Source organism: Cariama cristata, unplaced genomic scaffold (genome assembly GCF_000690535.1).
Source record: "Cariama cristata isolate BGI_N322 unplaced genomic scaffold, ASM69053v1 scaffold15746, whole genome shotgun sequence".
NCBI classification, from domain to species: domain Eukaryota; kingdom Metazoa; phylum Chordata; class Aves; order Cariamiformes; family Cariamidae; genus Cariama; species Cariama cristata.
The window spans coordinates 22964-43577 of NW_009623963.1; the positions used below are offsets into that span (position 1 = coordinate 22964).

General features: G+C 40.3%; 1 protein-coding gene across 1 annotated transcript; it reads right to left on the minus strand.

The window, feature by feature from the left end:
- Positions 1-4734: 4734 nt before the first annotated feature.
- On the minus strand, positions 4735-20263 carry CHRDL1 (chordin-like 1; the record flags this gene model as incomplete). The annotated part of the gene is made up of 8 exons (XM_009702984.1): positions 4735-5862; positions 7116-7205; positions 8372-8539; positions 10277-10471; positions 13774-13948; positions 15222-15289; positions 19006-19099; positions 20118-20263. Coding segments are annotated over 8 exons (1067 nt in total), but the record flags the coding sequence as incomplete, so codon positions are not given.
- Positions 20264-20614: the final 351 nt, after the last annotated feature.

A 20614-nucleotide genomic window follows, 5' to 3' on the forward strand; every position in this document is an offset into this window, starting at 1 on the left:
ATGTTCTTTGAATTCATAAAAAAATCTGCAATTTTGTCCTCTCAGTTGTGAAAACAGTCCATAGTTTATAAACGAAGTCTTTCAAACAAAATAGCAGCAGAGGTTTTATTTCCAGAAATCTAGCACATTTGCTGAAGCTCAAAATAACTTTTTTTTTTTTTTTTTTTTTTTTAATTTAGACTTGGTTATAGTAATTTACATGGTGTGAAGTGAGTGAGAAGGGCTACTGGTAGGATTTGGTTGCATGATTTTACAACCCGTTTGCATTAATATGAATGGCAAAGTTAAACTTAGTGGATAATCAGTTCTGATTGTAAACATCCTTTAATGTGTTTTAATGCTGTCATTGGACCATTTTTGAAAGGATGCCACTGTCTGGCTAGATCTAAAACCAAAGATTTTGTAAGACTTAGCTTATGTGAATATATGATATGGCATTCAAAGCAAGGAAATATTTTCTAATAGCATAGAATTGAAAACATGATCTCAGATACAGCTTTCTGGAACATATCACTTGGAGCTGTACTTGTGTCTCTAAGAATAATTTTGGTAAACTAAATAACCATATTTACAATCAAATCTTCCTTTTTCTAGGAAGAACTTTGTGAAGATTGATTAGTTGGTGACTGTTGTCTATTAGTTTGTGAGCTAGTTATGTAGCAGTAACTATAAATACTTCTACATAACGTCTTTTCATTTCACTAATGAAAAAACTGGCCTAAGAGCTCACTTTTCTTCTTTGATGCTTCTACAGCATTTCCCATTTCACCCTGAGTACACTACAAAAATTTATACAGGAACTATTTCAGTCTCTATTGAACTGCAGCTACCTCAAACTGCATATTTAACAGCATACAGCCTGGCCATGCTGCACAACACTTTAGTACAGGAAATTAAAATAAATACCATATTAATTTCAAGCTAGATGTTTTAATGGGAAAGTCTGAATCTTCCCATTTAGAGATGTGGAACAAAAATACCCTAGTACATAAACTTTAAACATCACTTGACTCCTATTTATGCCTCTCAAATTAAGACTCAGATTCATTGTCTCATCCTAGCAGTTGGCAAAGGGGAGAACTGAGCTGGGGAAGAAGAGGTTAGAGTAACAGCGCTGGCTAAGGGACATTATGTGCCTGGGAATCTGTCTGTGCAATGTGTACAAGGTACCGCTGGTACACACTAAATACTAGAGCACACTAAAATATGTTTAATGCCAGTACAGTATGTATCAGTATGAATTCTTCAGGGACTCCTTCTTGAAGGGACTGGGAGTTTTGCTATTTATTTCTGTGGGAATAGAATGTAATTTTAATTTATCGTGGCCTTAACACACCTGTTTTGTGGTGTGGTGATGCTGAAACAAACAAATAAAGAAGAGAGAAACAAGAGAAGTAAATCTATGGGAGACAGAATTGATCTTGCTGGAGAGATCAGCTAACTATGGGTGCTGTTTGAGGAGTTAGCTGCACTTAAAGCTTAGTGTGATGTAGTATCTCTGCCTCTTGAGCTGAGGTCATCTGGGGACAGATTGGGAGTTTTTACTTTGAGGCGTAGTGAAATTAGGCTCACTGCCTTTTCTGAACATGCTGAACTGTCATCTGGTCTGTCTACATTAAAAATTGTTTTGCTGTGTTAAAATCAATTATTTGTTTTTGCTTTGGATGCTTTGCATTTTTGCTAACAGTTGGGTTGGTGTTATATGAGAAGGGCAGGGTTGTGCATTCATACTCATACACTCATGTAGTTGCAGACATACTTTACCCGAGAAGTAAAACAGTCCAAAACCTCAGATCAGAAGACATCTTTCAAACACCAAACAAAAGCAATAAATGAAAATAAGGATTAACTTTGTAAATTTTCACCCCTCCCACAATAAATCTCCAAAATCTTGGCTTTTATCTTAGATGGATAACACAATAGGCACCAGAGCACACCAGTATTACGCAAATGCTTCATGTGCTATCAATTATTTTGCAAGTATTCATCATCTGAATTGTGAAATGGCTTGACCTTTTTTTTAATGGAGAGTGTATGAAGATGAGAGTGTTAGGCTGACACATTCTTTCTCTTGTACTTGTGTAAGTATATTTAAAAGTAACTTCAGAAGAACATAGCAGTGAATAGGGCTCTCCTCTCGGTACCCAGCCTCTCCTGGCCTGCGGAGTCATGTGGAGTCAGAGATGGCGTGTCTTACATGAGAGGGTAATAGGAGTGAAGTGAGAAGTAAGATTTAGTGTGCTGCTAAAAAGCGTTTGGATGTTACAAAATCAAGAGAATATATTAAACGAGGACGCAGCTGTGCAACCCTGACTGTTAGTGACTTCCAGTGTGCAACTACTAGGAAGGCTAAGGCCCCTCACAAAGTTAGGCTTGGAGAAGGGGGCTGGTACAGGAGGAGATGAGAGCAGAGCAGGTGTGCATGCCCAGGGTGTGGCCTCGTGGAAAGGATTCTTGTAACACATGCCTTGCTAAAATAAAAAGGTGGTTAAGATGAATATGCAGGTTGTGATGAAAGAGCAGAAATTAATTCTCATGAAGAATTTCCAGAGACGTCTGGAATTTCAGATTTGATATACTTATTGATTGAAAGCAACTTACTGTGGAACCACTTTGACTGCAAACAGGGAACTGAAACCAAACGTCTTGACCAAACAGCATCATACACAAAATGTCTTGTTTTATTATCAACTTCAGAGTTTATTAATTTATCAAACCAGGTCAAAGTGATACAAGTACATAAATAAGTACGGTAACAGACATACATCCCATGAAGAGAATGAAAAACATGACACTGTGTATTTTGTTGTCTTAAGTGACCAGAAACTGGAAAAATGCAATACTGCATTTTACTAAATGATGCTTATGATTTTTTTTTTACTTTTCTTGAAAAGTGTTTATTATAAAATAAATACACAATCTGGATTCCACCTGTCCTGTCACAAATACAAAAAGAAGGTTGCCACCTTCTTCTTTTCCTTAAAAAAGAAATTACAAACACTGTACACTTTCCACTTAGTCTTCTTTCATCAGCTACTGCTACAAACAGGCGAAGCCCGTGAGGTGAGAATCAACTGCTGGTCTTCCCACCAGATTGCTACAGTTCCTCCGAACCTCTTCCTTATAATGTCTTCACCAAAGGAACAATAAGGTTACTTCATGACTTATTAGAAGATTTATAATAAAATTTTGCACTTCTGCAGCACATTTCAACCCAGTAGATGCCAGGTGCAGTGGGTGTTGCTGATGCCAAACTGCTTCTTCTACAGTTCCACTGCAGTAACCTCTGGTGCAGCGAGGTCTTAGGACCTCCGTCAGGATATGCTACACCCCTTTGAAACACCCGGACAGGATTTGTAGAGGCAGAGGCTGCAGTGCCATGGAAAGGTGGTGGGACAGTTCACTTAGCTCTCATGAACAGTGACGGCCAGGTGCTAGTTAAGACACTGCACTATAGCATGGTATTAGTGCTGTCCGGTGCCCGTGCCCAGGCGCTGGGGCTGCAGGGCCCCCTCTGAGGAGAGCTGAGGGGCTGCCCCGGGCCAGTCACGGCCGGTTTCAGCCGGTTCCCGCGGGCCCACCGCCGGGCCCACCTGATCCCCTTCAGCCAGGCTGGGGGTGCCCCTGGCAAAGGGTGTTTAGGAAAGGGCAAAACGCTGCCGGGCAGCCAGGGGAAAAGTGTGAGAAACAGCCCTGTGACACCGAGGGCCGGGCGGGAGGAGGGAAGAGGCACTCCAGGCCCTGAGGTGAGACTCCCCTGCGGCCATGGAGGGACGACAGAGGATTTCCCTGCAGCCCATGGAGGCCTGGAAAGAGACTCCTGTGGTTCTCACTGATACAAGGTGAGAATATTTTGTTCTTGCAAATCCATGCGGTTGCTGAGGGAGCTCCCTTTTTAGTGTGTTTTCCTGTTATGTAGTGGACCGTGTTGAGCGCTTGGTAGGGAAGGAAGTATTCCTAAATATGAACTGTTCTCTATCCAGGCCTAGGGACAACAGGGTTCTTGTATACAGGAAAGATCACTAAAGACCTGAGGTCACCCTTTATGTCTTCTCCTAATTCCTTTCAGCCTTTCCTTCACCTTCATGTCTGTTCTCCTCAGTTGCTCCTCTGTGCTGGGAAGCCCGGCATTGCAGGCAGCACAGGCAGGGCCTGGGCAGCAGGAAGAAGCCTGGCCCTGAGGCCAGCACTGCAGAGGGAGGCTGCCAGGGTTTGCTGCTCAAGACAAGGATCCCCTCAGGATGGTGAAGCTCTGCCTGAAACAGGCTTTTGGCATTCAGCACTAAGCTCTCCCACACTTTCATCCCTTTAGAAATGGGTGCCCCCTGGAGAGCTGTCACTGGCGGAATGACAAACCTCAAAATCCTTGCTGTCACTGTTGATTTCACTCCCTGTGAAGACCCAGGCCCTGGCTCAGACCATTTCCATAAAGCTTTGTTTCTTAGCGTGTGTTTGAACAGCAGTATTCCTGTCTGCTTGTGGAGTAGAGAATGGGAGCAAAAGCAAGCAGAGTCACTTGCTTCTCAGGACTTAATCCAACCTTGCAGCCGTGAGGCAGTGCAGTATTTTGGTGACTCTTCAGAGAGAACATTTTTTAAATTATACTTACACTTTTTCTGCAGATGAGAGCCACCTTTCTTAAACACACTGTAGACGTGCTGTACTAAATTTAACAGAATCTCTCAGATTTGTTTTTCGCAAAGGTAACAGTTTTCACACAGCTGCTGTGTTCTAAAGGCCTGCTGTAGCTGTTTGGTGTTTGTCATGGGAGAGAGCTGTCCTTGAAGCGTGAGACTTGAGAGGTCGCCCTCAGAAAAATGCAGAAGACTAGGTTTGTAACAGATCAGAACAAATAAATAAGCACTGGCGCAACTTTTAAGGAGTTATTAATTGGGAGGTTTAACGCTCTAGATGTTTTGAAAGTACTGCAAGTACTTCACCACCTTCTGCCATGTCACTTTAGAAGGCAGTTTATCAGCCAAGACCATGTGTTAATAGGGCCCAGAAGAATGAAGTTATTAGGGCTGTGATAGGAAGCTAACACTTCACATTTTTTAGAGAAGTGGGTGGAGGAAACAATGAAAACCACTTAAAAGCAAACGTTTGCTCAAATTGCTACAAAAATATAGTGATTGCCACTAACACCTGCTGTTCAGTTTATGGACTCGGTTTGCTCAACTACAAGACATCATCCCAAAGGCAGGCTGCTTAGGAGTTTGTTAGTTTAAATCTGTTTTTTATGTCTCCAACACAAGTATTGTATCACTTGTATTTTTCCTCCACTACTAAAAAAAAAAATCCACGAGTCATTTCAACACCAGAAATGGTATAAATTCAGCACAGGAAATAATGGTCTCCATAGCTCCTGCACATTTATTAGGTGTCCTTCTTTTCATTAGTTTGAATAACTTGCCAAATAATAATAATAAAAATGTTCTGTTTTCTCTTTTTAACTTGTAAAGAAATGCAACTCTGGGAAAGTAAAGCCTCTCTTTCTCCTTCCCCCACCAGTAATACAGAGCCTCCTAGTCTTTTGGAGGAGATATTTGAATGGTGACACAGACCACTACACATAAAGCAGCAAATTTGCTGTGCATGATGTGAATAATTACTGCATTATAGTTTTGGTTTTTAGGGCAACTGTTGACTTAAGCAAAATAAGCCTGCAGTCCAGCTGCAGATCCAAGTTTTCATAAGTTTTCTTGTGTTTTTCCCTCCAGTGCTGTCTCCCTTAACAGTGACCCTTTTCAGACTTTTCAAGGTACAAAACCTTTACCAAATCCTCGAGCTCAGTCCTGCACACTCTGCTTTCACACATTTGGCTGATCTGAGCTTCTCCCTCGCTAAATATTTTCCACTGGCCTGAAAACAAAAATACAAAGGAGACAGATACTGACTTAGAAAAGGGCATAGAGAACTTTGAAGACATTTACAAGCATTCTCCAGACCAACTGATTCACAATGGTCAGAGAGAATGCCCAATCCTCCCATGGAAAATATTCCAAGTATCTTAGAATCATGTAACATATTCCATGCAAAATAACTTTGTTAAAAATAACAGACAAGGACCAGAATATTATTCCTTTAATTAAGTAGTACTGTAAGTTAACCCTGTTTATTCAACCATTTATGATGTTGGATACTCTGCTTTATGACAGAGTGATGTGAAAATTTAACTCTGATGGTAAACCAAAGTATTTACAAGTTGGGAAGTAACAAGTCTAAGTGTTTCAAGCACTGTGAACTCTGCCTACCTGCATGTAATACAAACTGCATTTGCTGGATATTAATATTTCTATACATTTTTGATAAAGTTAATAGAAATGCCACTGTCCTGGTAACTAGAATAGTAACCTACCTTATGGAAGGCCGACAGCAAAAAATTAGGAAACTTTTTATATGAAAAGGTGTCTGCTTCTCACTAAGCCTAATATATTATCAAGAATATATTATTCCTGAGAAAAATACTTCCTTGCCTAATAGAGACCTCAGAAAAGATGACAACTTGTAATGCAAAAGAACTGGGAACTAAAAATGTCTATACCTTAATTCAACTATCAAATTAAGTGTCATATCCCAAGCTGGATGAAATACAAAAAAGAAATTGAACCAACAGTGATAAAAGAGTTACATGCCTTTTCAAAAGACAGATTTTGATAATGAAGATACTGTTAAGAACATAGGAAAAGCTTCTTTCAAATATAACATATATGTATGTGGAGAAGCTCTTTAATCATCTCTGAATTTCTTCCCTTCTAAATGACTTTCTAAAAAATTGGGGTAACTTGACATGTTACTTAAATAAATCCAAATTGTGCTGCTGTGCTGACATCAGGCATATTTCAGACTTACGGCAGTATGGGCAGAAAACAGCCTATCTTGTATTTTATCAAAATACAGGCAACTAAGACAGCATGGACATGAACTACTGTTATGTGTATCTATATTTTAAATTGCTGTATTTTGATTATTTAAGTCTAAACTTATAAAATACTGGAGCCATGTACTGGAGGAAAAATTAGTACATCTGTTTGACTGTTGAATAAAAAAGAATGTTTTTCAAGGCTATGATTATATGGAGAATAGAAACCTGAAGAGGTCAGAATTTTACTTACTAGGGGTGGTCCTTGTTATCTGCTTGAAGTAAGGAAGTTCTTCAAATTCTCTCTTGGACACTTTTTCAACATAGAAGTGACGCAGAATCCCTTCAGCAAAGAAATGAGAAGTGCATGTTACTAGAAATGTACCTGTTGTTCTAAACCTGGGTTGCTGTCCTGCCTTTATGTAGAATTACTGCCATGTCAAGTTGCCTTGTGAAATAATCCTTACCAATTACGTGGATTTTCAGCCTATTCTTTTTGCCACCCACTGTTTTTTTGCTATTCCCGTGTAATGCTTCTGTGGATTTACGATTGTGGAAGGTTTGTAAGGGGTGTGAGAATTAGCCAATTCTTTTCCAACATAGCTGAACCCTTCCTTAGTATAAGCAAATGTAAGATTACAACAGAAACCAAAATCCCAGTGTCTCGGAGAAAACCAGTATCATTTTGCCTGTCATGAGCTAGCAGGCAGCATCACTGTCAAATCATCACAAGGCTTTGTGGCTTCTTGAACACACACGGTAGTTATTAACCATTCGATCCTCTGTGATTTCTTTTCTGCTCACACTTTGGGCTTGGCTTTGTGCTTTAAAGTGCATTCTAGAGATGTATTGTTTCCATGTAAAGGGCTGCACTGTATGAGGCTTTCCTATGAGGATCACATGCTTTTTGCTTAAAGTAAATTAAGTAGATAGGATTTTTAGGAGGCTGGAGATAATTTTTATTATACTAAAAGCTCAGGATTTGCAGAAGTGCTTGGGCTTCTGAATGCTTTTCTATTTTTTTCTAATTTTACCACTTAGTCTAGTAAAAGATATTGTTTCCATCCTTAACGCATTTTTTGCCTGTGTTCTAGACCATCATGGGTTTAGCATCACAAAGGCAGACAGGGCAGACTGATTTCAGTGGAAAGCTTTTTGGTCCATCCTAAACAAGAAACTCCAGGTACTTGGTTCAAACCCTACTACCCATTTCTCTGCAATAAATTACAGGGGGTGTTACTGACAACCTGTTTATCATTGTGCTTTTGCTCACAATGAAGGGTAGGAGTTTGCAGAACTAGAGCTTTGTGTGTTATTAATGATTTTTGTACAGCAAAACTTGAGTATGTTGGAAGTGGCTGTAATATCAATATCCTAATAACCAGAAGAACAGCAGTCTCAAGATGCTTGGATTTGTAAATTGCCCTGGGAAGTACATGTAAAAGAATGTAAATTATCCTCTTAGTGGAAGATGAAACACTGTTTAAAGAAAGAACTCGCTCAACTCACCTTTTCTAATTGTCCACACATGTATTTCTACTTGAGGTGGCTTTTCAGTCTCTACTGCAATTTTTCTGATGGTTTCTCCTTCCTCTGTGAAAACGGATTCATAGACGGGAAATGTCTCTTTCCCACAGAAGTAATCTTTGTTGTCAAAGGTTTGACTTGGCACTTCTTCTGTTTAAAAAAAAGCCCAAAACACATACCACAGCTGTAATCAAGTCCTCCAGAACTTACCTGGCACCGATAGCCAAGCAGGTTTAGTTTAAAAGTAGAATTTTGGCTTGTATGGTCACTCAAATCCACCTCCAGCTAAGCCCCAGACACTGAATAGTGTTCTACTCTGCTAGGTTCTGATGGCCTGTCTATGGTGGCAAGGCAGTATTCATATTTATAATCCAGTTTCATACGGAAAAGAGCTATGCAAACCTATGTGGTCTGTGAGATTCCTCACAATTTTTGAACCTGCTGACCACTTTTCAAGCATATTTGAAATAATGGTAGAAGTCTCAGAGGTAATAAAATAGCTAAATGAAAATTAGTGGTTGGACAGAGTGAAGAGACTCAAATTAATGCTTTGCTGAGAAAAAGGGCAGGTAGAACCTACAAGATTTGCATTTTGCTCGGCAGCAGCCAGCTGGCCAGTGCAAGCCTGGACTAGCCACAGTGCACATTACCTCTTGCCCACCCGGTAAAGTCATAGAACATGTAAGTAGAAATTGTAATTATTCTGTTGGTAATTGGAAGTTGGACAAGAATGTAAAAGAGATGATGCAACTCAGAAACTCGGACTGCTGTTTGTGGAAAAACCTAATAATTAATACTTCTCTACACATACAAGATAGGCTGCAGGAAGAAGTTCAGCTTTCTTAGAAAGTGGCACATAGAATCTCAAAGAAAAAGACGGTAACTTTCTTTTTGCTATTAAATTTTCTACTGAAGCCCGTTAGGCAGGTTTTGCTGACTGTTCTCATCTCAGATGAGCCCAACAAAAGCCGTGGATCTCTGATTCGCAAGTATCCAAAAGGATCTAGTTACACACCTGTCTGTCTGCTGCCATCGCATCGTCCTTTTTCCCAGTAAGCAAGACTAGCAAGAGAAAATGGGAAGTGTGCATTCTATATATGACCGAACAGCTCATTTCCTCAGAGCATTTCTGCCCAATGCATCACCAAACAAACATAGGAATGGGCCATACAGATCAGAAAAGAAGTGTAAAGGCACAGAAGGGAACTGGACACTCCTTTACCCTTTATATGCAACATGGCTGGTCATTTGGCAGACCATCAACAGATACAGATTAGCAGATTTTATTCTAGTTGTAGGCATTGATTTTAGTAAGTAACATCTACGTAAGTTTAATCATTAGTGCAGCATAGAAACAATGCTAAATTTGTGTTAAGTTAGTATTTATTTTAGGGATTCAGTTACATAACTGACACCAATCAATTTATAATCGGGGGTTTTGAATCCTTCTGGTACATTTTAAAAAGCAGAAATGATATTATCTCCATGCAAATTTCACAAGCTAGAAAATGATTTGAAGGTTCTGCAGGCACTGCAGTGGGGGAAGGATGTTCATTACTTTTGTCAGTAATGAACTTTCTGTGTATGTTTCTGTAATATTCTCTTTGGAAATGAGTGTCAGGAAGTCACGCTAACAGTAGAGAGAAAGGCAGTGACCAATCAGAACATATGTGCCCCCGCAGCCAGACCCCCCGTTTGAGGAACAGCAGCGAAGAGCAGGGCTGGCCAGGCAGCTCTGCCTGTCTCACACTGAGGCCTCTGCACACACATCAGAACAATGGGCACAGCTATTGCTCTTTGGTCACAATGAGATCTGATGAAGAAGGCTTGAGCCAAGCTCCTTAACATGCACAGCAGAAAGGTGGTCTGTGATCAACTTTGTTTTACCTGGACAGACTTTACAGCATTTTCCTTCTACTTTCTGAGGGTATTTGCAGGGATATTGTTCTGGACAATGAATTTTCTTACATTCTTGTTTGGTGATGTTGCAGGTGCACAACACACACTCTACGATTCCAAAGGCCCGGAGATTAGGATGCCAAGATTCACCATGTGAGTATGTTTTGCCATTTGAAACACAAACTACGAAAGAAGAGAAAAGGAAGAAAAAGTACAACTGGAGAAGGTATGTTCACTGGTGACTTCTCTATGAATATTCATTTGATTCATGCACATTTGTTTAAAGCAGTGTCTCTATACATAATTTGTTAGTGTCTCTGGCCCATTTCTCTGCTTGTTAACTTTAACTTGGAGTTTTGTTACTTAAAATGAGTCTGAGCCTATGATCACCCTTTTCTGAGCAGTTTTGCCTTGATTCCAACTCTGTTGACACTGGTGTCCATCACTACTTTGAGGAGAACAGTGAAGGTGGCTGAATCAACTACTTGACTAGTTCCTCTCCAGTGCACGCATTTCAGTTGTGCATCATTAACCAGCTGATAAAACTCACTCCTCCTTCCCCTCCTAATCTCAGTCCATATACAGGACATGGCCTGCTATGTTGGCTCTGGCTTCTAGAACTGAATCTGCAGATGACAGGATCATGACATTTGCTACTGAGTCATCTGCACACCTTTTCTTACCATTAGCTGAACACAGCCTTTGCAGCAAGAGCCATGTTATCAGCAGGATGGATTAGTGCTACCTGGGCCTTTTATTGCTTTGGCATGAGAGTTCCTGCTACACAACACACAGAACAAAGCAAGGGAATGTTGCAAAATGAAGTTTAATGTCCTTTGTGGAAATATATATGTCTATAGGTATATAGAGATATTTGGCTTTTGGAATCACAAGAAAACATTGATATGAAAGGATGCATGTGGAACTGAAATTTCATTCCAATAGCATCTAAGTACCTCAGAGTATTTATTCATCGGTGCCCTTGGGAGACAGAGAAATACAGCTGACACAAGGAGAGTGGAAAAATCCATGCCTGGTGGAAGCCAGTTTGGGTCACCCGGCAGTTAATGGGAATTATATCACTTTACACCATGTTTGCATTTGTCCTATAAACGTTACTTCTTTCTTTTTAAATATTCTATAAACACAAAGAAAAATGCAAACTAATCCTAACAAGGTGAAAGAGAGGGCACTGCCTGATTTCTAAAAGCAACTAAAGTGAAGCTGGGATATGTTGTAAATATTTCCAATTCTTCTAATATGCCATCATTTTTATTAATGCTTTTATTTGTAAAATATGTTCCTATTTTGCCTGTAACTTTCAAAAGCAATTTAATTTTTATCTGTAATCTGAAATTTACATCTAACTGGTAACAGATGTGACCAACTGGCTTATACTTTACTGAGTTACTGAGATTTATGGGGAGTGTTTTTTGCAATGTATTGTCTTTCATGGGCTTCTACTATCATTTGGTTTATAATTTGCTACTTTTTAACTCTTTCTTAAGACATGTTTTTATTTTAGAGGTAGGAAAGAGTTTTGTTTCTCAAGTAAAAGCAAATAAAGTGTTATCTGTGTACTAAGAATATAAATGAGAAAACTGGTAAGTACTCAGCTGCTCAGCAGGCTTCTTACATGCTTAAATAGTGTATTATTGGTTATATTTATCTTCTATGGATTTTTTTTCCCAGCTAGAGTTCTCCAGATCCTTTACGAACATAAATATTTCATTATTTCTTCCTGACAGGAAAAAGGATAATACATGACATTGTGTAGATACATATTCTCTCTGGTTTAGGTTTTTTTTTAGCACAGAACAGTTAAATAATTACTCTGAGGTAGCAGATGAAGCCTCCAGTAGAAGCCAAAATATGGCAAATAACTTTTAGTTCCCTGATGCCCTGTTTTTAGTGCTCTTCGTGTTTAGAATTATAAATCTATATCCATGCAAGTGCACAGTATTTGCATGTCAGGAGAGTTGTCGTGTGTTTACTTTTTTAACTTGTTGAAATGCATCTCAAGGGGCATGAGCATTAATTAATAAAACACTTGTTAATTGCACAAGAACAAAAGAAAATACATGGTCAGCGTTCCTCTTTCCATCATGGGGATCTCAGAGGCTCTCCAGGCAGTGAGCATCTGAAGTTGCAGCAGTTACTATATACTGCGTCCAGAAATATGCTATTCGTCTGTATGCTCTTTATTTGCTGAAACAAATCAGTTAGAAATTGCTTTGATGATGTCTTCATGTGTGAATTACATGTCAAAGATATTGCACTGCATGGAGATTCCTGCTCCTAGATTCAGCATAAAACACTGGCATGATCTGAATGTTTTTTCATGCTTGTTCAGGTGGATAATAAAGATCCTATGGCCAACATTCCTTCTGTTAGTTAATACCTTAAAAGATTAGTTGGCCCTAATACAAGGGCTTTTAACTCTTTGTGGGTAGTTTCTAAGTGCAGACTGACTGGTATTTGTGGATAGATGCTCTTCTGAACATGCATTTTTACAGCTATTTCTTTGATGGCTTCTTAGGCCTGTTCCTGCAGACCTCTGTTCACTGAGGTGCATCCGCTGTGGGAACTGAGCATCTCACCCCTTTTAGTGTACAAAACTTGCTGTCCTACCAACTGGCAAACTGGTATTTTCCCTCTATTTTTGTCCTTCCTGTAATGCAGCAGAAATATGGCTTAGTCATGTTTAGATAAGGTTTGCCACACGGGCTCAGAGTTCTGCTGTCCCCATAATGTAATATGTTCTATATTATAGGCACTAAAGGATACTTTGAGTGAGATTCATTACCTTGGTGAACTTTGTCTCTTTACAGCTCAGGCATCCAGTACAGGCTAATTGCCTACTCTGCCTCTAGCATTAGTCATGGAGGAGGAAAAGCACCCCTTGCGTCCCACTGTCTCGGACAACTAGCTTAAGGTGGGGGAAATCATGACATTGTCTTTCTTGAGAATAATTTGCTAAGCTTTGGAGGCAGACAACCTCTTGATACTATGGCAAAGCTTTATGGTCTGAGATTTGTGGGGCAGTTTAAACACGCTGTTTACAGCTAGTAAAGTTACAAAATAGGAGACAGCATAAAGAAAACAACCACGAACAATTTTCTACTGGACAAGTCACTGTGTGAACAAGTTAGCGAATCTAAAGGCATCGTGGTGGTGTTTATAGCACAAAGCGCTCACTTCCCTGGTAACCACTGCATGTGTTCTCAGAATTATGTAGCGCAATCCCGCAAGGTAATTCAGAGAGCAACGTGATAGCGTAGTGCCTCTGCAGAGTGAAATGCACTGTTGTATGTGTAGGCACAACTGATCTCAGTCAAGAGCTAATTTTGTATGTTGCTTTTTGCCTCCCTGATTTGCATTGGGTCCCTTGATACCAGTGTGAATTTCCAAGATTCTGCTGTATATTTTTAGAAGATGATTGATTCCTGACCCAGAGTGATACTGTAAGAAGTACTTGTCTTTACCTCGTCCGTGCTTATGCTTGTTGTTGATGACGATTTGTACTATTGTTCCTGAAGCTTGCTGGGGATCTGGTAGGACTCCACGGTTACTCCTGGCATTGGGAAATCGTGGGATGTTGACTACCTGCCTCGCAGAGCTGGGTGACAGGTCGTAGTGGGAGCGATGGTATGAGTGTCTCTGGAGACAGAAAGAGCGCAGGAAAGTAAATGTCTCATTCCAATGAACATGGGGAAAGAGGCTGTACTAGAAGCTAAAGTGGCAACGAGAGTGTTGCCACTTTTGTCAAACATCATTAAATATAATGAATGGCACCATACTAAATAAAGGCCATTCAGGGTTTGCAGATAGTTAACATGGTAATGCAGTCATCTACACATATGCAGTTGTAACTCATTTCACCAGACTGTATACATCAGTGTAGGTGTCTTTATCTTTCATCTGAAGTCCCTAATGAAGTCAATGGACTGAGAGGCAATTTTAGAACCTGACCTGTTGTGGATCTCTATATCATGAGGAGATGAATCACAACCCAGAAGTGCCTATTTTGCTCCATGTATTAAAAATGGTGTTCAGAGCTAGGTACCTAATTTACTGATGTTTCCTCTAAGATTAGGTGAGAAGAATTATAAGCCTGTCCAGCTTTCTACTGGGGCTCCAGTGGCAGAACACATCCAGAAAGAATGTCCAGGTCTTGTTTGCTTGCAGCTTTAAACTCTCATGCAAGGCCAGGGTTAGCCTTGCATGGACTGAGCAGAACCTTACTAGAATCTGTCTTACAGACTGGGAAGTCTCGTTTTATTTGCAAAGGAAAGTAGTAGTAGTAGCGTGCAGAGTGTGTTCTAGAGCAAAAACACTGGTTGTTTTCAGAGAATTATTTTCCAAAATACCTATAGACATGAAGGAATAGTGTATATTACAGCAGTTTTTTTATAAGGCATGATTCTTCTCACTAATCCAAAGACCTGTTAGTTCATGTATTTAGGTAGTGCTCCTAAAGCTTAAAAGCTCTCCATATCCTCTCCAAATGGTGTTATAAAAATAGTCTCTTGAGGAGTAAGTTGTTAATGGATACTCTTAGCCCCAGAGGTAGTGAAGCCCCTAAAGTAAATATATACATGTGCATATGTCAATTGGGAAGCAAGCGTTGCAATTATGATTTAAAAGTGATCCTTGCATAGCAAACAAAATGCTGTAGAACTTTATTCTTATAGAGCGTATACAACAAAGACCAAATCCAGAGCCTGCAGGAGCTCATGGGAGTTTATAATTCAGGTTGAGTTTATTAAGAGGTTTGCAGAAGTGGATGACACCTATTTTGGGCTAGATTCACAGAATCCAGGATAAAGCAGTAGATATTCAGACCTGTTATCATCCTTTCTTCTTTTTTCGCCAATGTACCGGCACGCACAGCACAGAAGGAAAATACATCTTTAAAATGTAGGTCACTTACGGCTTCCCTGTTGGCTGGCTGCCGGAAGATATCTCCATCGGCATGTTCCCATGACAATTCTCCATCTCCTGTACGTAAAGCAGAGCAGTATCAGTTAGGGGAGTAATTGTGCAACACCTTGGCACACACTTAGGGGTAAAGCCTTATCCAGCTTTACAGCTAAATTTAGGGTGTGAAGTGTCACGTCTGTAGTCTGACTTTATTGTGCTAGATTCTGTAGAGACCAAAAAGCAGCTCTCTTCCCAAATGTTATGCAAACTCAGGATGATGATTTACTATCAGATTTATGTGGCTTAATAAGATGCTATGGGCAAGGTAATTTCCAGCAACCATTTGCTACGTGATCTCAGGAAAAGGTGAGGAGGCATGACTTAGCTTAGCTCTCAGAGAAAGGCTAAATTGCGTGACCTACATCTACTGTGGGCTGAGAGAACCCAATGCATAGTTACTGTTGCTCAACTGACATGTAGCTTGACTGAGAATTGAATCCTGAATTATATTTTTGTAGTCAGCTCTGAAGTGTAGCCACTAATAAATAACATTGTATTACACGTATCAAGAAAAAGTAAGCCATATTTTGTCCTGCAAATTTCCTGTCCCCATATCTAGATGGTTACTTTTCCCTCTTACTTATGCTTCATTTAATAAAAATTGCTAAGTCATTATTCACCCCCAGGTATGATTATGAACCAGGGAGGTGCTTTCATCCATTTGTCAAAGATAGACTGTTTCATAAATAGAAGTGATGGCCGTGCTTAGTCCGTGACTCCTGAGACACAAAACAGCAACTCTTCCAGGAAGCAATGAGTTATGGCAGGATGTATGAGAAGCTGGCCCACTAAGGCCAGATCCCATCTAAGCTCACAGGATCCTGTATTTGCACGTAGAGAGTATGAAATGTTCGGCATTGCTTTTCTGAATCAGACCCATAAAAGTACTACAGAATAAGGCTCACAGCAGTAAGGACACTCATAACAAAGTATGGACATTCTGACTTGTCTTTTGAAAGAGAAAAGGTTTTGCCAGAGCACTTGTGATTTGTGCATGTGATGCAGAAGTAATGAATGCTTTTGAGAATCAGTGTGAGGGACTTGCGGAGTCAGGCTCTGGTTCCTCACAGCCAAACATGTGATTCATGGAAAGGAAAGTTGGAAAGAAGAAGAAACCCTCAGTTTCTATTCAGGAGTAGTGTCCAGCTGTTTTCTTTATAAAGACAACGTCATAAATACAAACATAAGCTATGGTGGAAATTACAGCAGGGAAAAAGCCATTCGGACTAGAGAGAGAATGGGGCTTTAAGAAGGTTTTAGAGACTTATTTAGAGGTGTTCCTTGATAAGACAAGCCATGAAACTTGAACTGATATCTGATTCTTGGAAAACTTGTACAAGAACAGGAGAAATCATTTAGTGTGGAGCTGAGCTTGGAATTTATCCCAACCTTGGAATTCAGACACAGGTACAGGTAAGAGTGCTTTGCTAGTGGCCCAAAGCCTAGCTCTAGATGCGCCAAGCGTTGCACTGGAATGCAGAGCAGTACCACCACATATCAGGAGCCTTCTGTTAATGGCAGAGATCATGGGCTTGAGTCCTCAAAGCAGGATAGCTGCTGCAACGGTAGTAGTGTGTGATACAGGCTTGGGAGAGCCATGGTGCTGATGCAGGTATGACTTCAGTTCTGGAGTTAACTCATCCAGATTTAACTCAATCAGATCCATCATGGATCCACTACCTTAGGGCATACTCCGTATTAGCATTTTGTTCGCTATGCATTTTATGAGAACTTTCCCCTTAACTTAAGGGGAAGTTGGATCCTGACATAAATCAGCATCTGAACCATAGTGCTTGGAGCCTTCTCTAGTCAGTAGTAGAGGAATGAATAGGAAAATCAGCATATTTTTTTTTTCTGTGGTAGAACTCGATGCAAACATTTTGTTTAGGTTTGCATTTGATAAGAATCACAGAGGGGAGATAAAACATCTTATGCCATATTGAAAAGGACAAAGCAGATTATGAGATAAATAATCATTTTAACATTTGTAAATAAGAGTAATAGTGGAATACATTAAAAAAACCCTGCATCAGTGGAGACACTGGGTCGTCTCTACTGCATAATCCAATTTAATCTCCCCTCTCATATGGAAATTCTAATGAACTTGTTTCTCATTAGTGACTCTCTCTGGCTGAAGTGACTGATTTCTCCAGCATAAGGCTAGTTTACAGCATAGCTATTTCTGATACTTCATACTTTGAAAGTCAGTTTGATTTTTGTAACTGGAAGAGATTGCTTTCAAATACAGCTCAAATAATTATCAGGGAACAGATACCAGGAATCAGGTGCTTGGAAAGGATTTACTTTAATTAACTGTCAATGCATTACATTTAAAACAGTGTATCACTAAATTTCACCCTGGGAAGCCAGGACTATCACCTTGTCTGCCTGAGATCAGAAGCTTTATAAGCAGTTTGCCTGGCAAAGTGTTTCAAGATTTGTAAAGATACTGTGGAGTAACACGGCAAAGCAGCAGAGAATGAGGAACAAGCTCCATGCGAAGGAGCACCCCACAGAGATCCTCATCCTTGCTCTGAGTGAGTTGATGTATTTATGCAGCACACAGCATTGCCCTGCCGAGGATTAGTTCAGGTCCTACATGGTGCCATACTTAAGTTAATTACCACTACATCTCCACAGGTTAAGTAGCTTAGACAGCTTGCTGCACTGACATGACTACACAGCTTCTATCCAGGAACTTGTTCCTTCAAAGCATGCTCTACTCTCTCTGCATCGTGCTGCATTATTAAGCAGTGATGCACTCTGAAGTACCCTCTTTTTGGGTCAGCCCCTTCACTGCTCAGAGCTTTTGGTCCAGCATGTCTACTCAGTAAACTCCTCAGGACAGGCACTGTGGGACTATGCTAGTTTCTGTTTCACAACTCTAGCATCATAGGCAAAATTATACAGCTGACAATATAATACTCCTTATTTTTAGCATGCAATAGTACTGAGTTCAAACAAGCAGAATCTCAAAAAGATACAGCTGCACAAGGGTGCAAGCAGGAGTTTTTCAAAGCAGCCTGGCAACACTGATATCAACAGAGTGGCACTTCTGACAGCCATAGGTACCTATAGGTGCTTATCTGCATCTTTGAGAACTGGCCATAGGTGCTTAGATACCCTAGAAGTAGTGATTCAAATGCCACAATACTAACAGTGAGATAAAATACATTTAGAAATTCTCTGACACTTACATCAGGCTTTTAGACAGACATTTAGGTTTAGACATTCAGAGAAGCTGTGAACTAGAATGAAGTTCCCTGTGTGTACAAGATCCAAAATGCAATTGCTAGTAAAATACTGCAGTCACCTGAGTATAGAATGACACCTAATTTAAACTGGAGTAATTGGCCTTACCCTCTGAATTGAAATTCTTGTGTCTTGCATAACTTAAGCAGGCCTGGTAACCCGTCAGATAGAAGCTTGTCTTTTATTGCAAAGCTTTTCTACCCAGAGCAATGGCAGCTATTTCAATGCATCGTTTGATTTACCTTGTTATGGGGATGCAACTTTATCATCAGTGCATTCTCCCCTTGTTTCAATTTAGGAAAACAAAGGTAGCAATGTTACCCCGCTGGAATTTGAGGTTTAATTTGCCAACATGCAAATTGTAAGTACATGGGAAACTTGCAGATACTGTCCTGAGTGACAGGGCTGGTGCACAGACAGGGCTCTGAGAGAGGAAGGAGTAAATTCAGAGCCTGTCCTTCTGTGGTTGTACTTGAACTTACCTCTGCAAACTGGACAGCAGGACTCCGGAACAGAAACTGGGAAAGAGCAAGTTAATTTGGGACAAGTCTTCAACCCACAGTACACATTTCCCTCCTGTCAGTAAAACACAACGAGAATTTAGAAGGAGTCATCGATTCATCTGGTACTGTACATGCATTTTTATGGACATGCTTAAATCTAGTATGTGTGTTTACATAAATGCCACTCTAGTATGAAAAAGCAGAATATCAGACCAACGAAAAGTGTGTATAGCTTTTTTAAAATTTGTTGTAGCACAGAGGAAGGTTTCCTTCTTTCAAAAAACAGAGGGAAAAGAGAAGAGGTGAAAGTGTATGGGGAGAAGAACTGCAATTATTGTAGGCTGAAAATGTACCTGACATTGTTAGTACTAAAATCACCCAGTATAAATTCTCCCCCCTGCTCTCCCTCACTTGTGTCTTACCATTGACCTGGAAGAATAGCTTAGCAGTAACTAAAAGTCAAAAAGTCTACTCAGTACTTGGCCTGTTAAATTTGTAGTTAATGTAGAATATGGCAATGATTTGATCACAGGATGTCCAGAGTTGCCGGTACCTGACACTGAAGAGCTGGCTAGATCAAGAGGGATGTTTTGGTTCAGACACTGGCTCCGAAGAGTCACTGGGTGACTGCTCAAATATACTGGATTTGTATTGGTGACATCTCAGGAATGGCTCTGCGGCCCAGTACCAGTTTACAGAGCTGTCCACTCCCAGCCTGTGGGGCTCTTTGCTTATCAAATCAGTCCAAATGAATTCCGTTTCAGTCATTGGCTTAGTGCTATATTTTCCAGTCAGGTTGAAATGAAATATTCTATATATGCCAAGTAGCAATATTTTACCGCTGTTTCTGCACTGTAAGCTGACTTACAGCAGATGCTTGACAGGGTAAGCTTTATCCACTGTGTTTGAGTAAGAGGCAGCCTGGCATCTACCAGGTGCTGCAGACTGGCTCTGAGCATTCTTATGAGTTTCAGCATTAATTCTTAATTCCCAGCCTTTGCTCTGTATTGCTTATACTTCAGTGTCATGTCTTCTAGAAAGGAGAAATGAAGCATTGACAGAGCAGGGCTCTGTCAAATCATGTTACTTACTGAGCAGCTGCACTGGGCACACTGGTTTGCTTGCCTGTTTTGGAAAAGCCCTTCTGCCACAAACATTTCGCCATGATGATAGGTGGTGCCGTTGTATTCACAGGACTTCCCGGTGATTTTGCTGCTTACTGAGAAAAGGGAGTCTTCTGGAAGCAATGGGAAAGGAACACTTCATGCAAATGTTCTTGACAACTTGCAATATCACAAATACAGGGGAGGGAAAGCTTCCCTTCTGCCTCATTTCTCATTATTATAAAAGGACGAGTTTTGTCACGCTGCAAGGTATAAGTGATATTCTCATGGTGCTATTTCCCTGAACTTTAATAATTCACATTTTAGTTGACTGTCCCAGTTCATCTTAGGATGTTGATGATCAACTCCAATGCCAGCACTGATGGCCATGTCTCACAGAATCATTTAGGTTGAAAAAGACCTTTAAGATCATCAGGTCCAACCATTAACCTAACACTGCCAAGCCCACCACTAAACCATGTCCC